The 21,900-nt window shown below is 43.2% G+C and overlaps 2 protein-coding genes across 2 annotated transcripts in view; both read right to left on the reverse strand.

The window, feature by feature from the left end:
- The window catches only part of LOC126203697 (G-protein coupled receptor Mth2-like), a 116,454-nt gene extending 98,032 nt beyond the window's left edge, over window positions 1-18,422 (reverse strand). The window contains exons 1-2 of the mRNA XM_049938066.1: window positions 18,397-18,422; window positions 11,496-11,683 (exon numbers count right to left, since the gene is read on the reverse strand). Of these exons, the coding sequence (XP_049794023.1) occupies window positions 11,496-11,683; window positions 18,397-18,413 (205 nt within the window). The 5' untranslated portion in view covers window positions 18,414-18,422. The remainder of the gene's footprint in view (window positions 1-11,495; window positions 11,684-18,396) is intronic.
- The window catches only part of LOC126204058 (probable G-protein coupled receptor Mth-like 3), a 754,641-nt gene that overhangs the window by 546,598 nt on the left and 186,143 nt on the right, over window positions 1-21,900 (reverse strand). The window lies entirely within an intron of this gene.

The raw sequence follows: 21,900 nt of genomic DNA on the forward strand, positions 1-21,900 counted from the left end.
GAAGAAACGACTTCAGCGTGTTCGTAGGCACAAAAATCAGAACGAACTTCTCCTTCTTCATGACAACGCAAGACCTCACACAAGTCTTCGCACCCGAGAGGAGCTCAAAAAACTTCAGTGGACTGTTCTTCCTCATGCACCCTACAGCCCCGATCTCGCACCGTCGGATTTCCATATGTTCGGCCCAATGAAGGACGCAATCCGTGGGACGCACTACGCGGATGATGAAGAAGTTATTGATGCAGTACGACGTTGGCTCCGACATCGACCAGTGGAATGGTACCGTGCAGGCATACAGGCCCTCATTTCAAGGTGGCGTAAGGCCGTAGCATTGAATGGAGATTACGTTGAAAAATAGTGTTGTGTAGCTAAAAGATTGGGGAATAACCTGGTGTATTTCAATGCTGAATAAAACAACCCCTGTTTCAGAAAAAAATGTGTTGCATTACTTATTGAACTGCCCTCGTATCTTCAGAGCACAGTGAAAAAAGGATAAAAAATTTGAATAACGTGACACAAGACTGGACGAAAATTGAAGCACGTGACAGGAGATGCGATAAAACAAATTTGAAGAACGTGACGAAAGACGGGAAAGAAGGTAATGGATTTTGCCAGGATTCTGGAACAGATTAATAAAAGATTAATAAAAAACTTAGGGAGGAACATTTGCACAATTTAAAGGAGAAAACTACACAGATGAAGCAAATGTATGTCAGGAGTTCAACACTGTAGTAAATAAGGCACATGCAGCAACGACTCGTCTGCCAATACAGAGAATTTCTCCATTCATTTCTTGGAAATCACACATTGTGAACCCGTTAGTGAACAAAATGAACAGTGTTAGCGTATTAGTAATCAAAATGACGAAAAGGTAATCCTGTTAATATAGAGACTGTTGAGGACTAAACCCTAGACTTAAGGAAAAATCAGTGTTTTTGCCTGGGTAGCTAATTACATGCTCTGATCAGACGAAGACAGTGAATGTGAACTTCCTTCTGTGGTCTTCACCCTCTGTGCCCAGCGACCAACAGTTCTCCTGCAGATACGCCACGAACTTCGCAGATACATTTGTGGATAGTCCTCATTCTTTCTTTCTCCGCAGTGATGAATTCGATGGACTTAGAGGCGCCACTGCTGTCTGAGGAGAAAACGGAAATTTTGCGCGCGCACTCAGAAAACTTCAAACGTTCATAAGTAGCGTTCACATTCTCAATATCGTTGACAGCTGAGAAAAAAATGTAGGGTATTAGTTTTTGGGCGATCCTCGTAATGTTTGTCAGTAATATCATCCATTTTAGGGATATGAGATAGCGATTGTCATATTTTAACAGTAATAACTGGCAGCATCCAATGGTCTTTTTTTCTGTCCCATACTTGACAGTGCTTCATCGGCAGTTTCTAAAACTTAACTCATGCGCTTAAAATAACTAAAAATCCTAAAACGCATTTGCAGTGCTCGTGCAATAAAATAAAATAGAAATACATTGTCCCGTAGGTCCTCGTCTCCGATTACATACGAGGAACACAAAGATGCATTCAGTCTACGTTGTTGTTGTTGTGGTCTTCAGTCCTGAGACTGGTTTGATGCAGCTCTCCATGCTACTCTATCCTGTGCAAGCTTCTTCATCTCCCAATACTTACTGCAACCTACATCCTTCTGAATCTGCTTAGTGTATTCATCTCTTGGTCTCCCTCTACGATTTTTACCCTCCACGCTGCCCTCCAATGCTAAATTTGTGATCCCTTGATGCCTCAAAACATGTCCTACCAACCGATCCCTTCTTCTAGTCAAGTTGTGCCACAAACTTCTCTCCTCCCCAATCCTATTCAATACCTCCTCATTAGTTACGTGATCTACCCACCTTATCTTCAGCATTCTTCTGTAGCACCACATTTCGAAAGCTTCTATTCTCTTCTTGTCCAAACTAGTTATCGTCCATGTTTCACTTCCATACATGGCTACACTCCATACAAATACTTTCAGAAACGACTTCCTGACAATTAAATCTATACTCGATGTTAACAAATTTTTCTTCTTCAGAAACGATTTCCTTGCCATTGCCAGTCTACATTTTATATCCTCTCTACTTCGACCATCATCAGTTATTTTACTCCCTAAATAGCAAAATTCCTTTACTACTTTAAGTGTCTCATTTCCTAATCTAATTCCCTCAGCATCACCCGATTTAATTTGACTACATTCCATTATCCTCGTTTTGCTTTTGTTGATGTTCATCTTATATCCTCCTTTCAAGACACTGTCCATTCCGTTCAACTGTTCTTCCAAGTCCTTTGCTGTCTCTGACAGAATTACAATGTCATCGGCGAACCTCAAAGTTTTTACTTCTTCTCCATGAATTTTAATACCTACTCCGAATTTTTCTTTTGTTTCCTTTACTGCTTGCTCAATATACAGATTGAATAACATCGGGGAGAGGCTGCAACCCTGTCTCACTCCTTTCCCAACCACTGCTTCCCTTTCATGCCCCTCGACTCTTATAACTGCCATCTGGTTTCTGTACAAATTGTAAATAGCCTTTCGCTCCCTGTATTTTACCCCTGCCACCTTCAGAATTTGAAAGTGAGTATTCCAGTTAACATTGTCAAAAGCTTTCTCTAAGTCTACAAATGCTAGAAACGTAGGTTTGCCTTTTATTAATCTTCCTTCTAAGATCAGTCGTAAGGTTAGTATTGCCTCACGTGTTCCAACATTTCTACGGAATCCAAACTGATCTTCCCCGAGGTCCACTTCTACCAGTTTTTCCATTCGTCTGTAAAGAATTCGTGTTAGTATTTTTCAGCTGTGACTTATTAAACTGATAGTTCGGTAATTTTCACATCTGTCAACACCTGCTTTCTTTGGGATTGGAATTATTATATTCTTCTTGAAGTCTGAGGGTATTTCGCCTGTCTCATACATCTTGCTGACCAGATGGTAGAGTTTTGTCATGACTGGCTCTCCCAAGGCCATCAGTAGTTCTAATGGAATGATGTCTACTCCCGGGGCCTTGTTTCAACTCAGGTCTTTCAGTGCTCTGTCAAACTCTTGAAGCAGTATCGTAACTCCCATTTCGTCTTCATCTACATCCTCTTCCATTTCCATAATATTGTCCTCAAGTACAATGCCCTTGTATAAACCCTCTATATACTCCTTCCACCTTTCTGCCTTCCCTTCTTTGCTTAGAACTGGGTTGCCATCTGAGCTCTTGATATTCATACAAGTGGTTCTCTTCTCTCCAAAGGTCTCTTTAATTTTCCTGTAGGCAGTATCTATCTTACCCCTAGTGTGATAAGCCTCTAAATCCTTACATTTACCCTCTATCCATCCCTGCTTAGCCATTTTGCACTTCCTGTCGATCTCATTTTTGAGACGTTTGTATTCCTTTTTGCCTGCTTCATTTACTGCATTTTTATATTTTCTCCTTTCATCAATTAAATTCAATATTTCTTCTGTTACCCAAGGATTTCTATTAGCCCTTGTCTTTTTACCTACTTGATCGTCTGCTGCCTTCACTACTTCATCCCTCAGAGCTACCCATTCTTCTTCTACTGTATTTCTTTCCCCCATTCCTGTCAATTGTTCCCTTATGCTCTCCCTGAAACTCTCTACAACCTCTGGTACTTTCAGTTTATCCAGGTCCCATCTCCTTAAATTCCCACCTTTTTGCAGTTTCTTCAGTTTCAATCTGCAGTTCATAACCAATAGATTGTGGTCAGAATCCACATCTGCCCCTGGAAATGTCTTACAATTTAAAACCTGGTTCCTAAATCTCTGTCTTACCATTATGTAATCTATCTGATACCTTCTAGTATCTCCAGGATTCTTCCAGGTATATAACCTTCTTTTATGATTCTTGAACCAAGTGTTAGTTATGATTAAGTTATGCTCTGTGCAAAATTCTACAAGGCGGCTTACTCTTTCATTTCTTCCCCCCAATCCATATTCACCTACTATGTTTCCTTCTCCCCCTTTTCCTACTGACGAATTCCAGTCACCCATGACTATTAAATTTTCGTCTACCTTCACTACCTGAATAATTTCTTTTATCTCGTCATACATTTAATCTATTTCTTCATCATCTGCAGAGCTAGTTGGCATATAAACTTGTACTACTGTAGTGGGCGTTTGCTTCGTGTCTATCTTGGCCACAATAATGCGTTCACTATGCTGTTTGTAGTAGCTAACCCGGCCTCCTATTTTTTATTGATTATTAAACCTACTCCTGCATTACCCCTATTTGATTTTGTATTTATAACCCTGTATTCACCCGACCAAAAGTCTTGTTCCACCTGCCACCGAACTTCACTAATTCCCACTATATCTAAATTTAACCTATCCATTTCCCTTTTTAAATTTTCTAACACCTGCCCGATTAAGGGGTCTGACATTCCACGCTCCGATCCGTAGAACGCCAGTTTTCTTTCTCCTGATAACGACGTCCTCCTGAGTAGTCCCCGCCCGGAGATCCGAATGGGGGACTATTTTACCTCCGGAATATTTTACCCAAGAGGACGCCATCATCATTTAATCATACAGTAAAGCTGCATGTCCTCGGGAAAAAATACGGCTGTAGTTTCCCCTTGCTTTCAGCCGTTCGCAGTACCAGCACAGCAAGGCCGTTTTGGTTAATGTTACAAGGCCAGATCAGTCAATCATCCAGACTGTTGCCCCTGCAACTACTGAAAAGGCTGCTGCCCCTCTTCAGGAACCACACGTTTGTCTGGCCTCTCAACAGATACCCCTCCGTTGTGGTTGCACCTACGGTACGGCCATCTGTATCGCTGAGGCACGCAAGCCTCCCCACCAACGGCAAGGTCCATGGTTCATGGGGGGTCAGTCTACGTAACTGCGATTAATCAACTGTTGCTAACCATGCGTACGAAACAGGCCATCCCCTTAAAAGAATAGAATAAGACTTAGAAATGCGGCACATAGAAAAGAAAGTACGTCAACTCTATTTGCTGGAAGAGTTGGAGACTGCCGTTTCTGAGAACAAACGTAACGGTATTCGTAACTAGCAAGTGAAAGACAACTGAACGAGATTTCTCAACGATTTTTTAGAGTTATTATGTAGCAGATGTTTAATTATAAATTTTCAATACATCTTTGACGAAACAGCTAGAGGCTGATGAACGTAGACAACATGCAAGTAACACATTTGGAAATGAGGGAAACTAAGGGACAACGAATAATATTGTGGTTGAGCCAATAGCTGCACTTACAGTGTAACACCCGGGCACGTCAGTTCACAAAAACCTCGGACATCTGTAGAAACGGCAGCTTGACACTCCTGAAGGCCGTAGCAGATCAGGAGAACGCGATCTGGTGGAGTGAGCGGTGTAATATGGGACGACTACTGACGGAAGTCGCCAATTTCAATGTAAGGCATGGGCCCACAGTCCACAGCGATTTTATACTACACTCATCCTCATAAATCAAAGATAATGCTGATACATGGTGAAACAATGCTCTGGTGGGCGGTGTGAGGGCTTAAATCACCTCAGGGTATGACCATGCGGTGCATTTGACCTGCGATCGTCGCACGGTGGCGCTGGCAGCAGTCCACATGCGCAGAGGTGTGTCGGTGCATGTCAGAGTACGGTGCAGCGAGTGAGTGTGCAGACGTTTTCAGACGTGCTAATGGTGGCTGTGTATTGAAAATGGCTCAAAGAACACATATTGATGACGTTATGAGGGGTAGAATACTAGGGCGACTGGAGGCTGGTCAAACACAGCAGGTCGTAGCTTGGCCCCTCCGTGTGCCACAAAGTGTGATCTCAAGATTATGGCAACGATTCCAGCAGACAGGAAACGTGTCCAGGCGCTACAGTACGGGACGTCCACAGTGTACAACACCACAAGAAGACTGACACCTCACCATCAGAGCCCGCAGACGGCCATGGAGTACTACAGGTAACCTTGCTCCGGACCTTACCGCAGCCACTGGAACAGTTGTCTCCAGACACACAGTCTGCAGACGACTGAACAGACATGGTTTATTCGCCCAGAGACCTGCAAGATGCATTCCACTGACCCCTGGTCACAGGAGAGCCCGTAAAACCTGTTGTCAAGAACACAGTACTTGGTCATTGGAACAGTGGTCCCAGGTTATGTTCACGGACGAGTCCAGGTATAGCCTGAACAGTGATTTTCGCCGGGTTTTCATCTGGCGTGAACCAGCAACTAGATACCAACCCCTTAAGGTCCTTGAAAGGGGCCTATATGGAGGTCGTGGTTTGATGTTGCGGGGTGGGATTATGATTGGTGCACTTACATCCCTGCATATCTTTGACAGAGGAACTGTAACAGGTCAAGTGTATCGGAACGCCATTTTGCACCATTATGTCTGCCTTTTCAGAGGTGCAGTGTGTCCCACTTTCCTCCTGATGGATGATAACGCACGGCCCTTCCCAGCTGCTGTCGTGGAGGAGTACCTTGAAATAGAAGATATCAGGCGAATGGAGTGGCCTGCCTGTTCTCCAGACCTAAACCCCATCGAGCACGTCTGGGATGCCCTCGGTCGACGTATCGCTGCACACTTCAGGAGCTCCGACAGGCAGTGATGCAAAAATGGGAGCCTATATGCCAGCAGCTGCTCGACCACCTGGTCCAGAGTATGCCGACTCGTTGTGCGGCCTGTGCATGGTGATCATATCTCAAATGGCTCTGAGCACTATGGGACTTAACATCTCTGGTCATGAGTCCCCTAGAACTTAGAACTACTTAAACCTAACTAACCTAAGGACATCACACACATCCATGCCCGAGGCAGGATTCGAACCTGCGACCGTAGCAGTCGCGCGGTCCGGACTGAGCACCTAGGATCATATCTCATACTGATGTCGGGGTACATGCGCAGGAAACAGTGGCGTTTTGTAGCTCATGTGTTTCAGGACGATTTTCTCAACTGTGTCGTGTGTATTCCCTATGTGCCTATGCTATTAGCGCCAGTTTTGTGTAGCGCCACGTTGTGTGGACCACATTCTGCAATTATCCTCAATTTATGAGCATGAGTGTATTTCACTGTATAAACGCAAAAAATGTACTGGTAGGCCTTTTAGCGTTTTAAATTCATGAGCTAAGTTTGACATTCTGGTGATGAGACTATTCTCTCTCCTCTCGAAACGCATTGTTGAGTCGTGGGTATTATTTTGCATGCACGTCTTAGTAAGGTGATAGTACGGTAAATATTCTGTTAAAATGTGCCATCTTTGAAAATGGAATAATTACATTCTTTTTGAAGCCTGCGGGAACTTGGCCTGTGAAATCCATACGTATTATAAATACAAACTACTGATCTGATTTTAACCAAACTTGGTACACATATCACTTACGGTCTGGAAAGGATACGACGTTGCAGTGCTGCGTTATTCTGAATTAGCGATGCAAAGTTCCACTGATCACGCATGCGTGTCCAAATGTACTCAGCTAGTACATATGAGTATACAGGGTGAAAAGTATTTAAACCGACAAACTCTGGGAGGTTGTAGGGGACGTCAAAACAATTAAACAAATATTTTTCCCTAATGTCATTTTTTCCTGTGAGGAGTATTTAAAACGGTAGAGGAAGATTTCTCTGGCGGCAAATTAATTAAATCAACAAACACTTTTCTATTTTTTTTTATGACCAAGAGACAACACATTAACACAACCAAATTCCAGTTACAGTACATTTTCAAAAATGCCGCCTTTGACACGTAAAGAAAGGTTACACCGTCAGATCATGTTCTGTCTGACACGAGCAAAAATCACAGGAGTATCCTGAATTGTTCCTGCTGCTGCTGCTATCCGGGCAACCAGATCCTCTTCTGATGCAACAGGAGTTGCGAAAACAAGGTTGCGGATCTCTCCCCACACAAAAATGTCCAGAGGGGTCATATCTGGGGATCGAACAGGCCATGGTACAGGACCACCTCTAGCAATCCACGTTTCTGGGAACCATCGGTCCAGGAATCGACGCACACGACGACTGAAGTGTGCCGGCGCCCCGTCATGTTGGAACCACATGCGTTGTGTTGTAGGGAGCGAGACGTCTTCCAGCAATTCTGGCAATGCTCTGGCTAGAAAATTGTAATAGTGCCTGCCGTTTAATGACCTAGGTAGCAGATACGTCCCAATTAAACAGTCCCCATCAACACCGACCCACACATTAACGAAGAACCGCACTTGATTAGCGCTAGTAACTGTGGCATGTGGGTTATCCTCACTCCAAACATGCGAATTGTGCATGTTGAAGAGTCCATCACACCCGAACGTTGCTTCATCGGTAAACAACACAGAGGATGGAAATGTACGATGCATTTCATAGTGTCCCAGGTACCACTGCGAAAACTGTGCTCTGGGTGGATAATCAAGTGGTTCCAGGTTGTGGACACGCTGTAAGTGAAATGGACGTAACAATTGCTCTCGAACGACTGTTCTTACATACGTCTGACTCGTCCCCACGTTACGTGCAATTGCACGAGTGCTGATTGAAGACAGCTTCCTCAAACTGCAGCGTTCTTACCGTGCGACGGCGTCCCTGTCCAGGTAATCTGCTAGATGACCCGGTCTCACGCAGCCCGTCCGTTGTGGTGCGCTAAGTAGTACGCACCAACCACACAGAGTACTCACTCCACGTGTATCGCTCCATTAGTAAACAGAGACAACACGCTACTACACTGGTGGACAGCAGTTGCCTACAACTGAAGAGCGTAATACGCCCTCTAAAAACGGAAGCTCGTAATACAGCCTCTAGCAACTAAAGGTCGTAATACGGCCTCTAACAACTTGTAATGTCTCTTGCAACTGTCCACAGACATAACGACTCGCTGGTTTTTTGGCGCGAGCTAAATTCTATTCAAGAGAATTTAATTAACTAGCTTAGTGTGTGTTTATAAAATTAGAGTTAATAAGAAAATTCTTCATCGAATTAATAATAATGTGTCATTTTCCAGTTGGATTTGTTTATTGTTATATTGCATTCATATATGTTCATGAGAAAATGCGGCAATCGGAGTATAAAAGAGAAAAATTTGATCGTCAATCACTACAACAAAGATTAATTTCTGCTGGAGAGGTCATGCAGCAAGACTTAATTAAACGTTCTCTTTCAGCAAAATTTCATTGTAACCATGCATGAATAAGACATAATTTTTTTTTGAAATTGTCTCAAATAATAAAGTTTTTAATATTCTGACATGCTATCCACATTCGTACTTGAAACCAAATTAGGAAAGATTCAGATCTACTTCCACCTGGAAAAGCCAACGAAACAAAAAAAAAAAAAAAAAAAAAAATTAAAACCAGGATTAGAACCTTTCGGCTTACTCAAGAAGATGGATGAAATTATCCATGTTTTCAAAATTGTTTTCCGATCTCGAGTTGTGATATTGTGCAACTACAGTATCGATTAAGACACCTAGGTGTGGAAAGTATAAGACGAATGGATTTTCCCATTCCTCAGATGGAAGATTGGATGGATCAGGTCCATATTTTAGTTCAAATTGAATCTGGAGAAATACGAATAATTGGATGGATCAGGTCCATATTTAAGTTCAAAATGAATCTGGAGAAATTCGACTAACCCTTCTCTTCCAGGAATATTTAATAGTTGACCATTCCTTAGACGAATTTCGATTGTTTCATGCCACAATCCTGAGTACCTGTTCCTGAGGTTCCTTCTGGTCTCTCAAATCCGTTACGTCTCCTGTCCGGTACGCCAATGCGACGCCTGTCCTCCGTGCCGTGTCCCATGTTCCTGTTCGATCAGTTACACCGCAGGTCAGCAAGACATCGATGAAGAAAATTTTTCAGAAGATTGTAAAAATTTTCATGTGTAAAGATTTTTTTGGCTATGAGGCAGATTTTATCTTTCCTACGAATTCTAGAATATCTCTCAAATTTTTAAATTATTATGTCTTTCCTATCATCTCTTTCAAATTCTAAAGGTGGCAGGGGTAAAATACAGGGAGCGAAAGGCTGTTTACAATTTGTACTGAAACCAGATGGCAGTTATAAGAGTCGAGGGACATGAAAGGGAAGCAGTGCTTGGGAAGGGAGTTAGACAGGGTTGTAGCCTCTCCCCGATGTTATTCAATCTGTATATTGGGCAAGCAGTAAAGGAAACAAAAGAAAAATTCGGAGTAGGTATTAAAGTCCATGGAGAAGAAATAAAAACTTTGAGGTTCGCCGATGACATTGTAATTCTGTCAGAGACAGCAAAGGACTTGGAAGAGCAGTTGAACGGAATGGACAGTGTCTTGAAACGAGGGTATAAGATGAACATCAACAAGAGCAAAACGAGGATAGTGGAATGTAGTCGAATTAAATCGGATGATGCTGAGGGAATTAGATTAGGAAATGAGACACGTAAAGCAGTAAAGGAGTTTTGCTATTTGGGGAGCAAAATAACTGATGATGGTCGAAGTAGAGAGGATATAAAATGTAGACTGGCAATGGCAAGGAAAGCGTTTCTGAAGAAGAGAAATTTGTTAACATCGAGTATAGATTTAAGTGTCAGGAAGTCGTTTCTGAAAGTATTTGTGTGGAGTGTAGCCATGTATGGAAGTGAAACATGGACAATAAATACTTTGGACAAGAAGAGAATAGATGCTTTCGAAATGTGGTGCTACAGAAGAATGCTGAAGATTAGATTGGTAGATCACATAACTAATGAGGAGGTATTGAATAGAATTGGGGAGAAGAGGAGTTTGTGGCACAACTTGACAAGAAGAAGGAAGCGGTTGGTAGGACATGTTATGAGGCACGAAGGGATCACAAATTTAGTATTGGAGAGCAGCGTGGAGGGTAAAAATCGTAGAGGGAGACCAAGAGATGAATACACTAAGCAGATTCAGAAGGATGTAGGTTGCAGTAGGTACTGGGAGATGAAGCAGCTTGCACAGGATAGAGTAGCATGGAGAGCTGCATCAAACCAGTCTCAGGACTGAAGACAACAATAACAACAACGTGATACCTAGTTGGGGTCTAAGCCTGCAGGTTTTCCAGGGTTTCCCTGTGAAGGCCAGTTCCTGAATATTTAGACCTGAGTAACAACTATATAAGTCCATCTTCCCTGGTTGTGTACGTGGGATGCGGGTATGCCCCAGTACACGTGAAAGCAACAACAAGGTATCTAGGTAACAAAGATCGATGTTACCTATACCAAATCTCTTTCAATTCTTGTAATCAAAAAATTTTACTAACTTCCGAAAATTTATAGGAACAATGTTCCACAAATTCTAACGAGTTAGCCAATCCAATAGTTAGCTCGCAAAGTGGATACATATCAAACTGAAGAGCGTAATACGGCCTCCACCGGTTTAAATAATCCTCATAGGAAAAAATGACATTAGGGAAAAATATTTGTTTTGATGTCCCCTACAAACTCCCAGAGTTTGTCGGTTTAAATACGTTTCACTCTGTATAAATAATGTTCGGGAAAGAGAGAATTTGTTGAGTAGCAGATGTCTCATTGTGCATCATCAGTAAGTGTGTAGGCGCAGGAGCTGACCTTTGAACCAGCAGGTGCCCTTATTGATGTTTGGCTTGAAGGGCGAGTCTTCGGGCACGGCGGGTGAGAACTCGGCGCCAACGGCGGCCGCGCAGATGGCAGCAGTGCAGCCCCAGGCGTAGGCCGAGTACCACAGGAAGCGACGGCGGTCGCGCTCTAGCGCCGGGGACTGCGTCGTGCGCATCCCGCTGCAGCCAGAGGAAGCAGTGGCGTCACTGTTCAACAACACTGGACACATTACAGTTCTAGAACAAGAAAATACATAGTTCAACTTTTAGGAGTCTCCATTGATAGTCTAATTAGGCTGGTGGTTTTCTTCATGGAGGAATCCAAAAGACAGGTGTGAAATTTAAAATTTTCTCGGCGAACTAAATATTCAAAAATATTCTGGCTTGCAGCCGGTCGTCGTTAGCTTCCATCCACGATATTTCGACTGGACAACTGCCAGCCGTCCTCAGGTGAGCCATCGAAGACGCCCTCCGTTCCATAATATACAGGTTGTTACAAAAAGGTACGGCCAAACTTTCAGGAAACATTCCTCACACACAAAGGAAGAAAATATGTTATGTGGTCATGTGTCCGGAAACGCTTACTTTGAAAAGTCCCCTTTGAAAAATTGTACATGACTGTGCTTAAACTGACACACAATATTTTTTTTAGCGCAACGCAATCTGACTTTCAGTAATCCCTACAAGAGTATGGCCCTGACTAAATTAACCTATACGTTTCACAAATCACTTACCTCACAAAAATCTTCGTTACTCGAACTACTGCAATACAGCGAGCGCTACTACTGCCAGCTAAATAAAAGATTCAAACTACGGAAGGCACTAACTACTGATAGGCATAGTTAGCAAATATAAGAACCTAAACAGCCTACTTACAACTTTCCATGTTAGAGCTCATTTTATTACTTCTCTTCAAATCACATTAATCATGGAATGGAAACACACAGCAACAGAACGTACCAGCGTGACTTCAAACACTTTGTTACAGGAAATGTTCAAAATGTCCTCCGTTAGCGAGGATACATGCATCCACCCTCCGTCGCATGGAATCCCTGGTGTGCTGATGCAGCCCTGGAGAATGGCGTATTGTATCACAGCCGTCCACAATACGAGCACGAAGAGTCTCTACATTTGGTACCGGGGTTGCGTAGGGAAGAGCTTTCAAATGCCCCCATAAATGAAAGTCAAGAGGTTTGAGGTCAGGAGAGCGTGGAGTCCATGGAATTGGTCCGCCTCTACCAATCCATCGGTCACCGAATCTGTTGTTGAGAAGTGTACGAACACTTCGACTGAAATGTGCAGGAGCTCCATCGTGCATGAACCACATGTTGTGTCGTACTTGTAAAGGCACATCTTCTAGCAGCACAGGTAGAGTATCCCGCATGAGATCATAACAACGGGCTCCGTTGAGCGTAGGTGGAAGAACATGGGGCGCAATCAAGTCATCACCAACAATGCCTGCCCAAACGTTCACAGAAAATCTGTATTGATTACGTGATTGCACAATTGCGTGCGGATTCTCTTCAGCCCGCACATGTTGATTGCGAAAATTTACAATTTGATCACGTTGGAATGAAGCCTCATCCGTAAAGAGAACATTTGCACTGAAATGAGGATTGACACATTGTTGGATGAACCATTCGCAGAAGTGTACCTGTGGAGGCCAAACAGCTGCTGATAATGCCTGCACACGCTGTACATGGTACGGAAACAACTGGTTCTCCCGTAGCACTCTCCATACAGTGACGTGGTCAACGTTACCTTGTACAGCAGCAACTTCTCTGACGCTGACATTAGGGTTATTGTCAACTGCACGAAGAATTGCCTCGTCCATTGCAGGTGTCCTCGTCGTTCTAGGTCTTCCCCAGTCGCGAGTCATCGGCTGGAATGTTCCGTGCTCCCTAAGACGCCGATCAATTGCTTCGAACGTCTTCCTGTCGGGACACCTTCGTTCTGGAAATCTGTCTCGATACAAACGTACCGCACCACGGCTGTTGACCCGTGCTAATCCATACATAAAATGGGCATCTGCCAACTCCGCATTTGTAAACATAGCACTGACTGCAAAACCACGTTCGTGATGAACACTAACCTGTTGATGCTACGTACTGATATGCTTGATGCTAGTACTGTAAGGCAATGAGTCGCATGTCAACACAAGCACCGAAGTCAACATTACCTTCCTTCAATTGGGCCAACTGGCGGAGAATCGAGGGAGTAAAGTACATACTGACGAAACTAAAATGAGCTGTAACATGGAAATTAAGCGTTTCCGGACACATGTCGACATAACATCTTTTCTTTATTTGTGTGTGACGAATTTTTCCTGAAAGTTTGGCCGTACCTTTTTGTAACATCCTGTATAGCGTGCAGCGAGTATTCCGCGCATGCGTCAAAATCATATGGAGAGACGAACCACACCGCGCGCCAGCAGCGCCACCGCTGGGGGAACTGCAGAACTCAGCTGTGTTCGGCGTTGTCAATTGCCGCGGCCATCGGAGTACTCCGACGTCTTCGTCTGGAGCAGATCTTAGAGATGACGGGGTTTCACGCATTATCTAGCTGGTAGCCTTTGTCACGGTTGATAAGATTGTCTGTCATGCGAATTTCTACTGATTCTTTTATGACGGAGTCTCAAAAGGATGTTGCTGTGGTCAAAATTGTTGTCTTGTCATACTCCATTGAGTGCCTAGTGGAAATGCAGTGCTCAGCAATTGCAGACTTGCTAGGTTGCAAAAGGCGAGTACAGCGTTGATGTTCAGTGCAACGTTCTTCTACTGTTCGCAATGTTTGTCCTATATATGATATGCCACACTGACAAGGTATTTTATAAATTCCCGCCTTCCGCAATGCCAGATCGTCTTTCACTGATCCCAGCAGGTCAGAAATCTTCGATGGTGGACGGAAAATTACTTTCAGTTCGAAACCGTGGAGGATTCTTACAATTTTGAAGGAGATGTTGCCAACAAAGGGAAAAAAAGCTAAAGATTTAGCAGACGTGCTCTCTTCTTTCTCCACTCCCTGTTTCTTTGGCTTAATTGCAAGTGCCTTGCTAATTTGCCGGGTAGAATATCCATTCTCTTTGAAAACCCTCTTGAGATGGGCAAGCTCTTCAGGCAAACTATCTGTATCTGACACTACTTGAGCTCTGTGTACAAGTGTTTTAAGTACACACATTGTTTGCGATGGGTGATGGCAGCTGGACGAATTTAAATACAAATCAGTATATGTGGACTTTCGATAAACCGAATGCCCCAGAGAGCCATCACTCTTCCGTCTAACTAGCACATCCAAGAAAGGGAGGCAACCATTTTCCTCTCACATGGTTCAAATGGCTCTGAGCACTACGGGACTTAACTTCTGAGGTCATCAGTCCCCTAGAACGCAGAACTACTTAAACCTAACTAACCTAAGGACATCACACACATCCATGCCCGAGGCAGGATTCGAACCTGCGACCGTAGTGCATTTTCCTCTAATTCCATGGTAAACCGAATGTTCTCATGAATGGAGTTGAGGTGATCTAATAACTCCATTAATTTTTCTTCTCCACGTGGCCACACTACGAAATCAGCAGCCCTCAAACCAACTGTTTTTTGAAGGTACGTGGATGACACTTTCTGCTCCAGAGGAAGACGTCAGAGAACTCCGATGGCCGCGGCAATTGACAACACCGAAGACAGCTGAGTTCTGCAGTTCCACCAGCGGGGGCGCTGCTGGCGCGCGGTGTGGTTCGTCTCTCCATATGATTTTGACGCATGCGCGGAATACTCGCTGCACGCTATATATTACGGAACGGAGAGTGTCTTCGTCAGTACCCGCTGGCCACACCTGCTCGTTGCATAGCTAGCACTGCAGAACTGTGCTGAGGAGACACGCAAGAAGACAACCTACGTGTGAAGACGCATTACATCGGCATGCATGGGAGGCAAAGCAATAACTGCTGCGAACTCCATCACACATCGGAGGACAAGTTATCTCCGTGCAGATCCACGCGAGTCTTCGTCAGTCTTCGATGGCTCACCTGAGGATTGCTGGCAGTTGTCCAGTCGAAATATCGTGGATGGAAGCTAACGACGACCGGCTGAAAGCCCGAAATCTTTTCAAAAGACAGGTGTTAGACTTGGCACCTTCTAAACCTATGGGGTGGTGCATATATATATATCGACGACACCTTAGACATGGTGAGAAACAGCTGTGTGTTCCTGTGACATCCTAACAGTCTCCACTTCAACATTAAAAAGCTGGACGTAGAGGCAGAAGAGGACCAATAGGACTAGCCTTTCTAGAAGTACTGGGTACGAGAAATGGTAAACACATGGGCCGCAGAGTGTTTAGAAAACCGACACACACCGACCGATATCTGCTCAAACTTCCACATCGTCACTTGAGCCAGCAAAGACGAAAGATTAATACGTTCGTAACACGTACGAGACGAATTTCTAACATAATTAATCTAACAGTATTCGCTCTAAAACTCACAAAATCAATGTCCCTCTGAACTACTGTAAAAGGCGTTTCAGTTACATGAGTGAATATATGATCTTTTTCCAAACATGGGACATCTTTGTAATGTTACGATATATCATAGCATCTTTGACACTCAAATGTTTTAAGCACTTTGTGTGTATCAAAACATGTGGGTGCATGGCAAACCGACATTTCACGTAAGTCACATCCCGCGCAGATCTGTAACGCAACCATCTGTGTGGCGTGCTTATAATTATGTATTATTTATATTTTAGGACAATTAACCTGTAAAAAAACACACCACATGTTCTAATGAAAGCATCAAAACCGTCTTAAATGAATCGTAATGATTCGAGACCGGTAACAATGCGTTTTGAATAATGGAACTGAAAATAAATTTGTGGCTGCTTGCTGTCTCAACACTATCAAACCATGATAATGCTCATAAAACAGAGAGAGAGAGAAAGAGAGAAAGAGAGAGAGAGCTACATCCCATCCAATTCCAAGGTTAGTGGGCAGGTCAATTTCGGAGTCCGTCATATCGTTCAAATGTTTGAGAGCGATATGAAATAAAATTAGTCTATTGAAGGAGCATGACAGGTATGTTAGGAGGATTTTGATAAAGTGTGTTGCACTCATACAGGTAACGGCACAGGAAAGCTGCTGTGGCCAATACAGGGGAATTTTTCAAATTTTTTGAGTCCTCATCAAGTATGCGTACGAGCAGACATAGATCTAACTCAGAAAAGTGCAGGCAGGATCTCAACAGGCCAGCGTAACCGACACTGGAGTATACCGGAAATATTCAGAGTGTTGAATAGGAAGCTCTGGAAAAACGCGACATTGGCTCTCGAAATCCGACTTGATAAATCTAGAGGCCCGATATTATAGGAAGACGGCACAACATAACCTGTGTCACTGTTTCGTGAAGGGTTAATGAGAATACGATGAGAGATTAGGGGGCATTTGTGGTGTGCAGCCAGTCACTTCTTGTGTTTGGAAAGAACTACATTTCGGTCTTGGTGGAGTCGTCAGTGATTGTTGAAATCGAGTTTCAGAATGTTTTACTATCAGGCGCAATTACACACAATTTCAACAGGAAATTACCGGTTTCATCCGTCAGCGACGACGTTCAGGTAATGAGAAGAAAGCAGGAGCTCAAGCAAACCACGTTGTCAGATACTATTCACATGTCGAACCAGTCAACAATTACATACTTACAGAAACACATTATACCTCCACATTTTTGTCAAGGACGTACTGTCCGAGACATAAATTAACAATATTTCCAGTCCACTCATTCAGACCGAGGTGTTCGGCAGGTTTTGCTTGGTTGTAAGACAAACGACAGAATTGGAAATTTTCTCCCATAAATTCCCACTGGGGAACCCCTGGACCCGATACCAGTTCTCGTGTAGTCTGTCTAGATGAGCAGTTTAGAACTCTGCAATGAATCCGTCTCTCGAACAGCCTGCCTTGTGCATCAGAGCAAGTAATGAGGAGTTGAAAAGCACGATGGGTTACAGAGCCAAACAGTTACATATTTTCATATTTTTGGCTAGGTCCGTGTTGTCACTGGTACACATTAAATGTGGATTCGAACTCATGGTTCCCACCAAGGAAAATGAGTCAAATGGATGTCCACTCCCATACCTAACCAGGTATTTGAACTAGGTCGCCTTTATCCCATTCTCATTTATTTGCGGTCTGGCTGAGAAGAATCAAGCTGCACCGCGCAACTGCTACGGTCGCAGGTTCGAATCCTGCCTCGGGCATGGATGTGTGTGATGTCCTTAGGTTAGTTAGGTTTAAGTAGTTCTAAGTTCTAGGGGACTGATGACCACAGATGTTAAGTCCCATAGTGCTCAGAGCCTTTTGAACCATTTTTTTTGAATCAAGCTGCACGGTGCCTCAGGATACCAAGCAACCTTTCTTGCTTATTAGGGCAAAAGAGAAAATTTAAAAACAAGTTCTTTGTCAGTATCGAGAAAGAAAATTCGTATTGTAACTGTTAAAACATTAGCTAAGTACAGAAAAATCAGTGATCATCCCGATAATCGTAGATGCTTTACACAATTAGGTGATAAAATTGGCCCCTGGTACCTAGAAGACCTGCTCCACACACATCCTCTGTTCCCAGGCGGTAGAACAGAGAGAGAGAGAGAGAGAGAGAGAAATAGAACCAAGGGTACTAAGCTTTATGTGTACAATCGCCCACTAGAAGACATTTCATACCACTATAATTATTTTCATAGGTGTAAGGTAGTTAGACACATATGGTAAGTTTCATTTCACTCGTTAAGCTTAATTAAAAGTAGTACCAATACTGTTTCCTTCACAGCAAGATTATAGTGTAGGAAACGAAACTCAACCAAATATTCTAAAAGTTCTGAGTGTTGGAGACTGGAGGTAAAGTTACTCACGTGAAGGTGCAGGACATGTCGATACACATGACGTTCAGCCAGAAGAAGGCTGCCAGAAACGTGAACTGTATGACGAACGCTGCAACAGAGGAGCACAACAAGTTAAGATTTCGTCTTGGTGGCACGCTAAAGTAAATCGTAGTGACAAGAATGACAAAGATCAGGTGGAAACTGCTACAGAATATTTTCTGGATGAATTTTTATAAGTGCAAGAGATTCATACAGTCTTCTCTATGCTAACTGCCCTCAATCAGCTACCAGTTGCCCATAAAAACAAATGCTATCTTTTGGTCCTGACATACCGAATACTACGAACTTGAAGTTTAAGCTTTGATCTGTACGCACACAAACACACACACACACACACACACACACACACACACACACACACACAGAGAGAGAGAGAGAGAGAGAGAGAGAGAGATACATTTCAAGAAACCGGCTAGACACACGTATGCAATCTGTTAGCACTTGTTCATCTATACGCAACGTTACCTGCACTTGTAATGTTCCGTAAGTTTAGGTGGTTATAACGATATGTTTACGTAATGTGTATACATAAACATACAGTTATAAATGTCCCCGTTCGTAGTCGCTAATTATAACAATATGCTACTTTTGTGCTGTAACATATAGCTATAATCAGCGGTGGAAACATATTTGCGAACGCCGACCGTGTGCGGCTGTTTCTTGTTGGATCGTCTGATCAGTCGGAAGTTGCATTGCAGAGGAGAGTAAATGCCTATTCAAAATATAATTATTTTGGATAGCTCAACATGAATTTCCTAAGGGACCGTAGTTTATCATGCATTTACCAGTAGAATATGGCGCGGAGAAAATATTTCGCCGCATGCAACTTCCGTCCGAACTCGACGAAAGAATTCGTGACTGTGAACTCTCTATTTGGCAGAAACATAAAGAAAATTAAATAATTTCATGAAGAGGTGAGACATAGATTCTATATTAAATGAATAGTCCATACACCAGTTCCATTTAACTCTGAATTTATGGCAATTAATAGACGAACTTACACTCCAATGAAGGATTTAACATGGATGCCGTTTTGACTGGCACTTCTCGTAATAAAAACAATTCCTTTGACGTTTTCACATACACGTCGCACAATAAATCTACTGCTAGGCACTTTTAGTATTACACATTTAGTTTACACTAGAACAATATTATTTTTAACAATAATAATACGGCGGCAAGACATGCGCGTCCGACACAAGTTACAGGAGACAAGAGAAGAATGAGTAACTGTTCATCGAGAATATGTCATGCTCAAAAAAAAATGTGTAAAAGTGTTCTTCTTCTGTCCGTTTTTCGCGCCGCGGTTTTCAAAGTCAATAACTCACTGCATCTCTGACGGCGCTTCGACAATAAACAAGTTACGTCACAGGTCGTTCACCTTTTACATTCTCGCAACATTATTTGCTAACTGTAGCTGTTGCCGAGCGACTGCTCGATTAATGAATGATTTAAAATGATAAGGCAATCACATAATGTTACATGGTGCACCACATTGGATTATTGTCTGAATTGTTGTAAAGCCATGATTAATTGATTTTACTTCAATAAATGAATAAACAAATGCATTATAATTTATAATTATTTTAGGCGCTGCCCGCTGTCGTTGACAATCCTGGACGACATTAATATATTTATTATGTGGTCTGGAAATGTGCTTGTCTTGTGATGGTTTTGAGCATATGATCGCTTGTGAAACATGTTTCTAGTATAGTTATCACACCTGCAGGACATAAATCAAGCGGTGTGCAATTCGCCCCTAAGACCAAGTAAATTAGCAATGGTAATTCTGGGACGTACATGCGGTCAACCAGTCTTACAAACGACTCCGTATTCTCGGCACCGCAGCTGTGGTAGTAAATTATTTAGCAAGAATTTAGCAGTGTTAGCAGACATGTATATTGTTGCTCTCGTGTGCAAGAAGCAATCCAGGGAACAAACAGAAGGGAAACTTACAGTTGTAGCGACTGGTTGGCCCTGCTGAAAATGCAGATGAATGTTTTCCCCCTCCTGAAAACGTCTCCAAAGGGGCGAAATGACGCTGTCGTCAATAGTAAATTGTCAGCCAATTTAATTGCGGTCAGCTTCTAATCTGCCAACAACCGCTTCTCGTGCAGAGTCGTCATTCCGGCGGCAGGAATCATTTGCACCAACAGCACACACAACCACATTAAGAGACCTTGTATTGGCTTATAATGTATGCCTCTTCTTACCAAATTTTTCCACCATAGTTTAGCCAGCGTCATGTTCCCATGACGTAGTGTATTCTCCTGGATCTCAAAGATCCCTTAGCGTGTGGACTATCGGATCGAAAGTATCCGGACACTACTGTGTAATACTAGATGTCACGAGAGGCAGAAGCCGCCAGTGTAAAACAGAAGCAGTGTCACCAAAATGGGTCCGTCAGGAGAGCTGACTTCAAACTTGGACTAGTCACTGGATGTTACCGGAGTAACACATCCAACAGGAACATTTAAACCTCTCCTCATCTGCCCAGGTCGACTGTTGGTGATGAGACATCCAAAAGTTGATGGCACATTAGGTCATGCCGTATATCGGAAACCAACACACACAAATCTATATCTCCGTGCCAGTAGCTGGCATCACTGTTCACAGACCATAGGTGTCCTTAACACCTTAGTGCATAGCGCGCACTGTGTATCCGATAAAGATAATTTGCAAGAAGAGCTCACATACCTCAAGAGCATGTTTAAATCGAATGGATGTTCTCCGCAACAAACTCGTACAGCTTTCAATGCAAAACCTAGAAAGCTGGTATGTGATGGGAAAGAAGATGGTAATTCCTTCATATCTAGTGCGTTTTTGCCCCATGTGGGTGCTCTTTCCTCGAAGATAGGCCATATTGTTGAGAAACACTGTGTTAGGTGATATTCCGCCCCCCCCCCCCCCCCGGAGATTGCATCTTTACTCGATTCTGTGAAGGACGATTTATAGCTTTGCAAAGCGGGTGGGTATCAGATTCCTTGCCGAAATTGTGAGAAGTCGTATACAGGTCGAACAACACGCACTGTTCACGAGTGATGTGTGGAGCATCGAAGATACACACTCTTATTACAGCCAGACAAGTCAGCTGTGGCCGAACACTGCATTGATACAGGGCATTCCATGAATTACAGGGATGTGATGATTTTAACTTAAACCTCTTCCTTTTGGGAATCTGTTTTCAGGGAAGCTATAGAGATTAGATTAGCTAATAATTTAATAAATAGAGATAATGGTTTTAATTTGGACAAAGCATGGAATCCAGCTCTTGGGGTAATTAAACTGCAGAGAAGTCGTCACGGTGTCACCGCCGCCGATCATACATCGATAAGCGAATCGAATGTCTGTAGGCCTTCGCCACAGGCATCGCATGTGTAAAAGCTTTATTCTTTGCCGCCGACCAGCATCTGCGACCCGCATGCGCAGTACTGCTACGGTGGAGCATATAAGGCCGCGCTTGGCATCTTGTCG

Source organism: Schistocerca nitens, chromosome 9, assembly GCF_023898315.1.
Source record: "Schistocerca nitens isolate TAMUIC-IGC-003100 chromosome 9, iqSchNite1.1, whole genome shotgun sequence".
Classification (NCBI taxonomy): Eukaryota; Metazoa; Arthropoda; class Insecta; order Orthoptera; family Acrididae; genus Schistocerca; species Schistocerca nitens.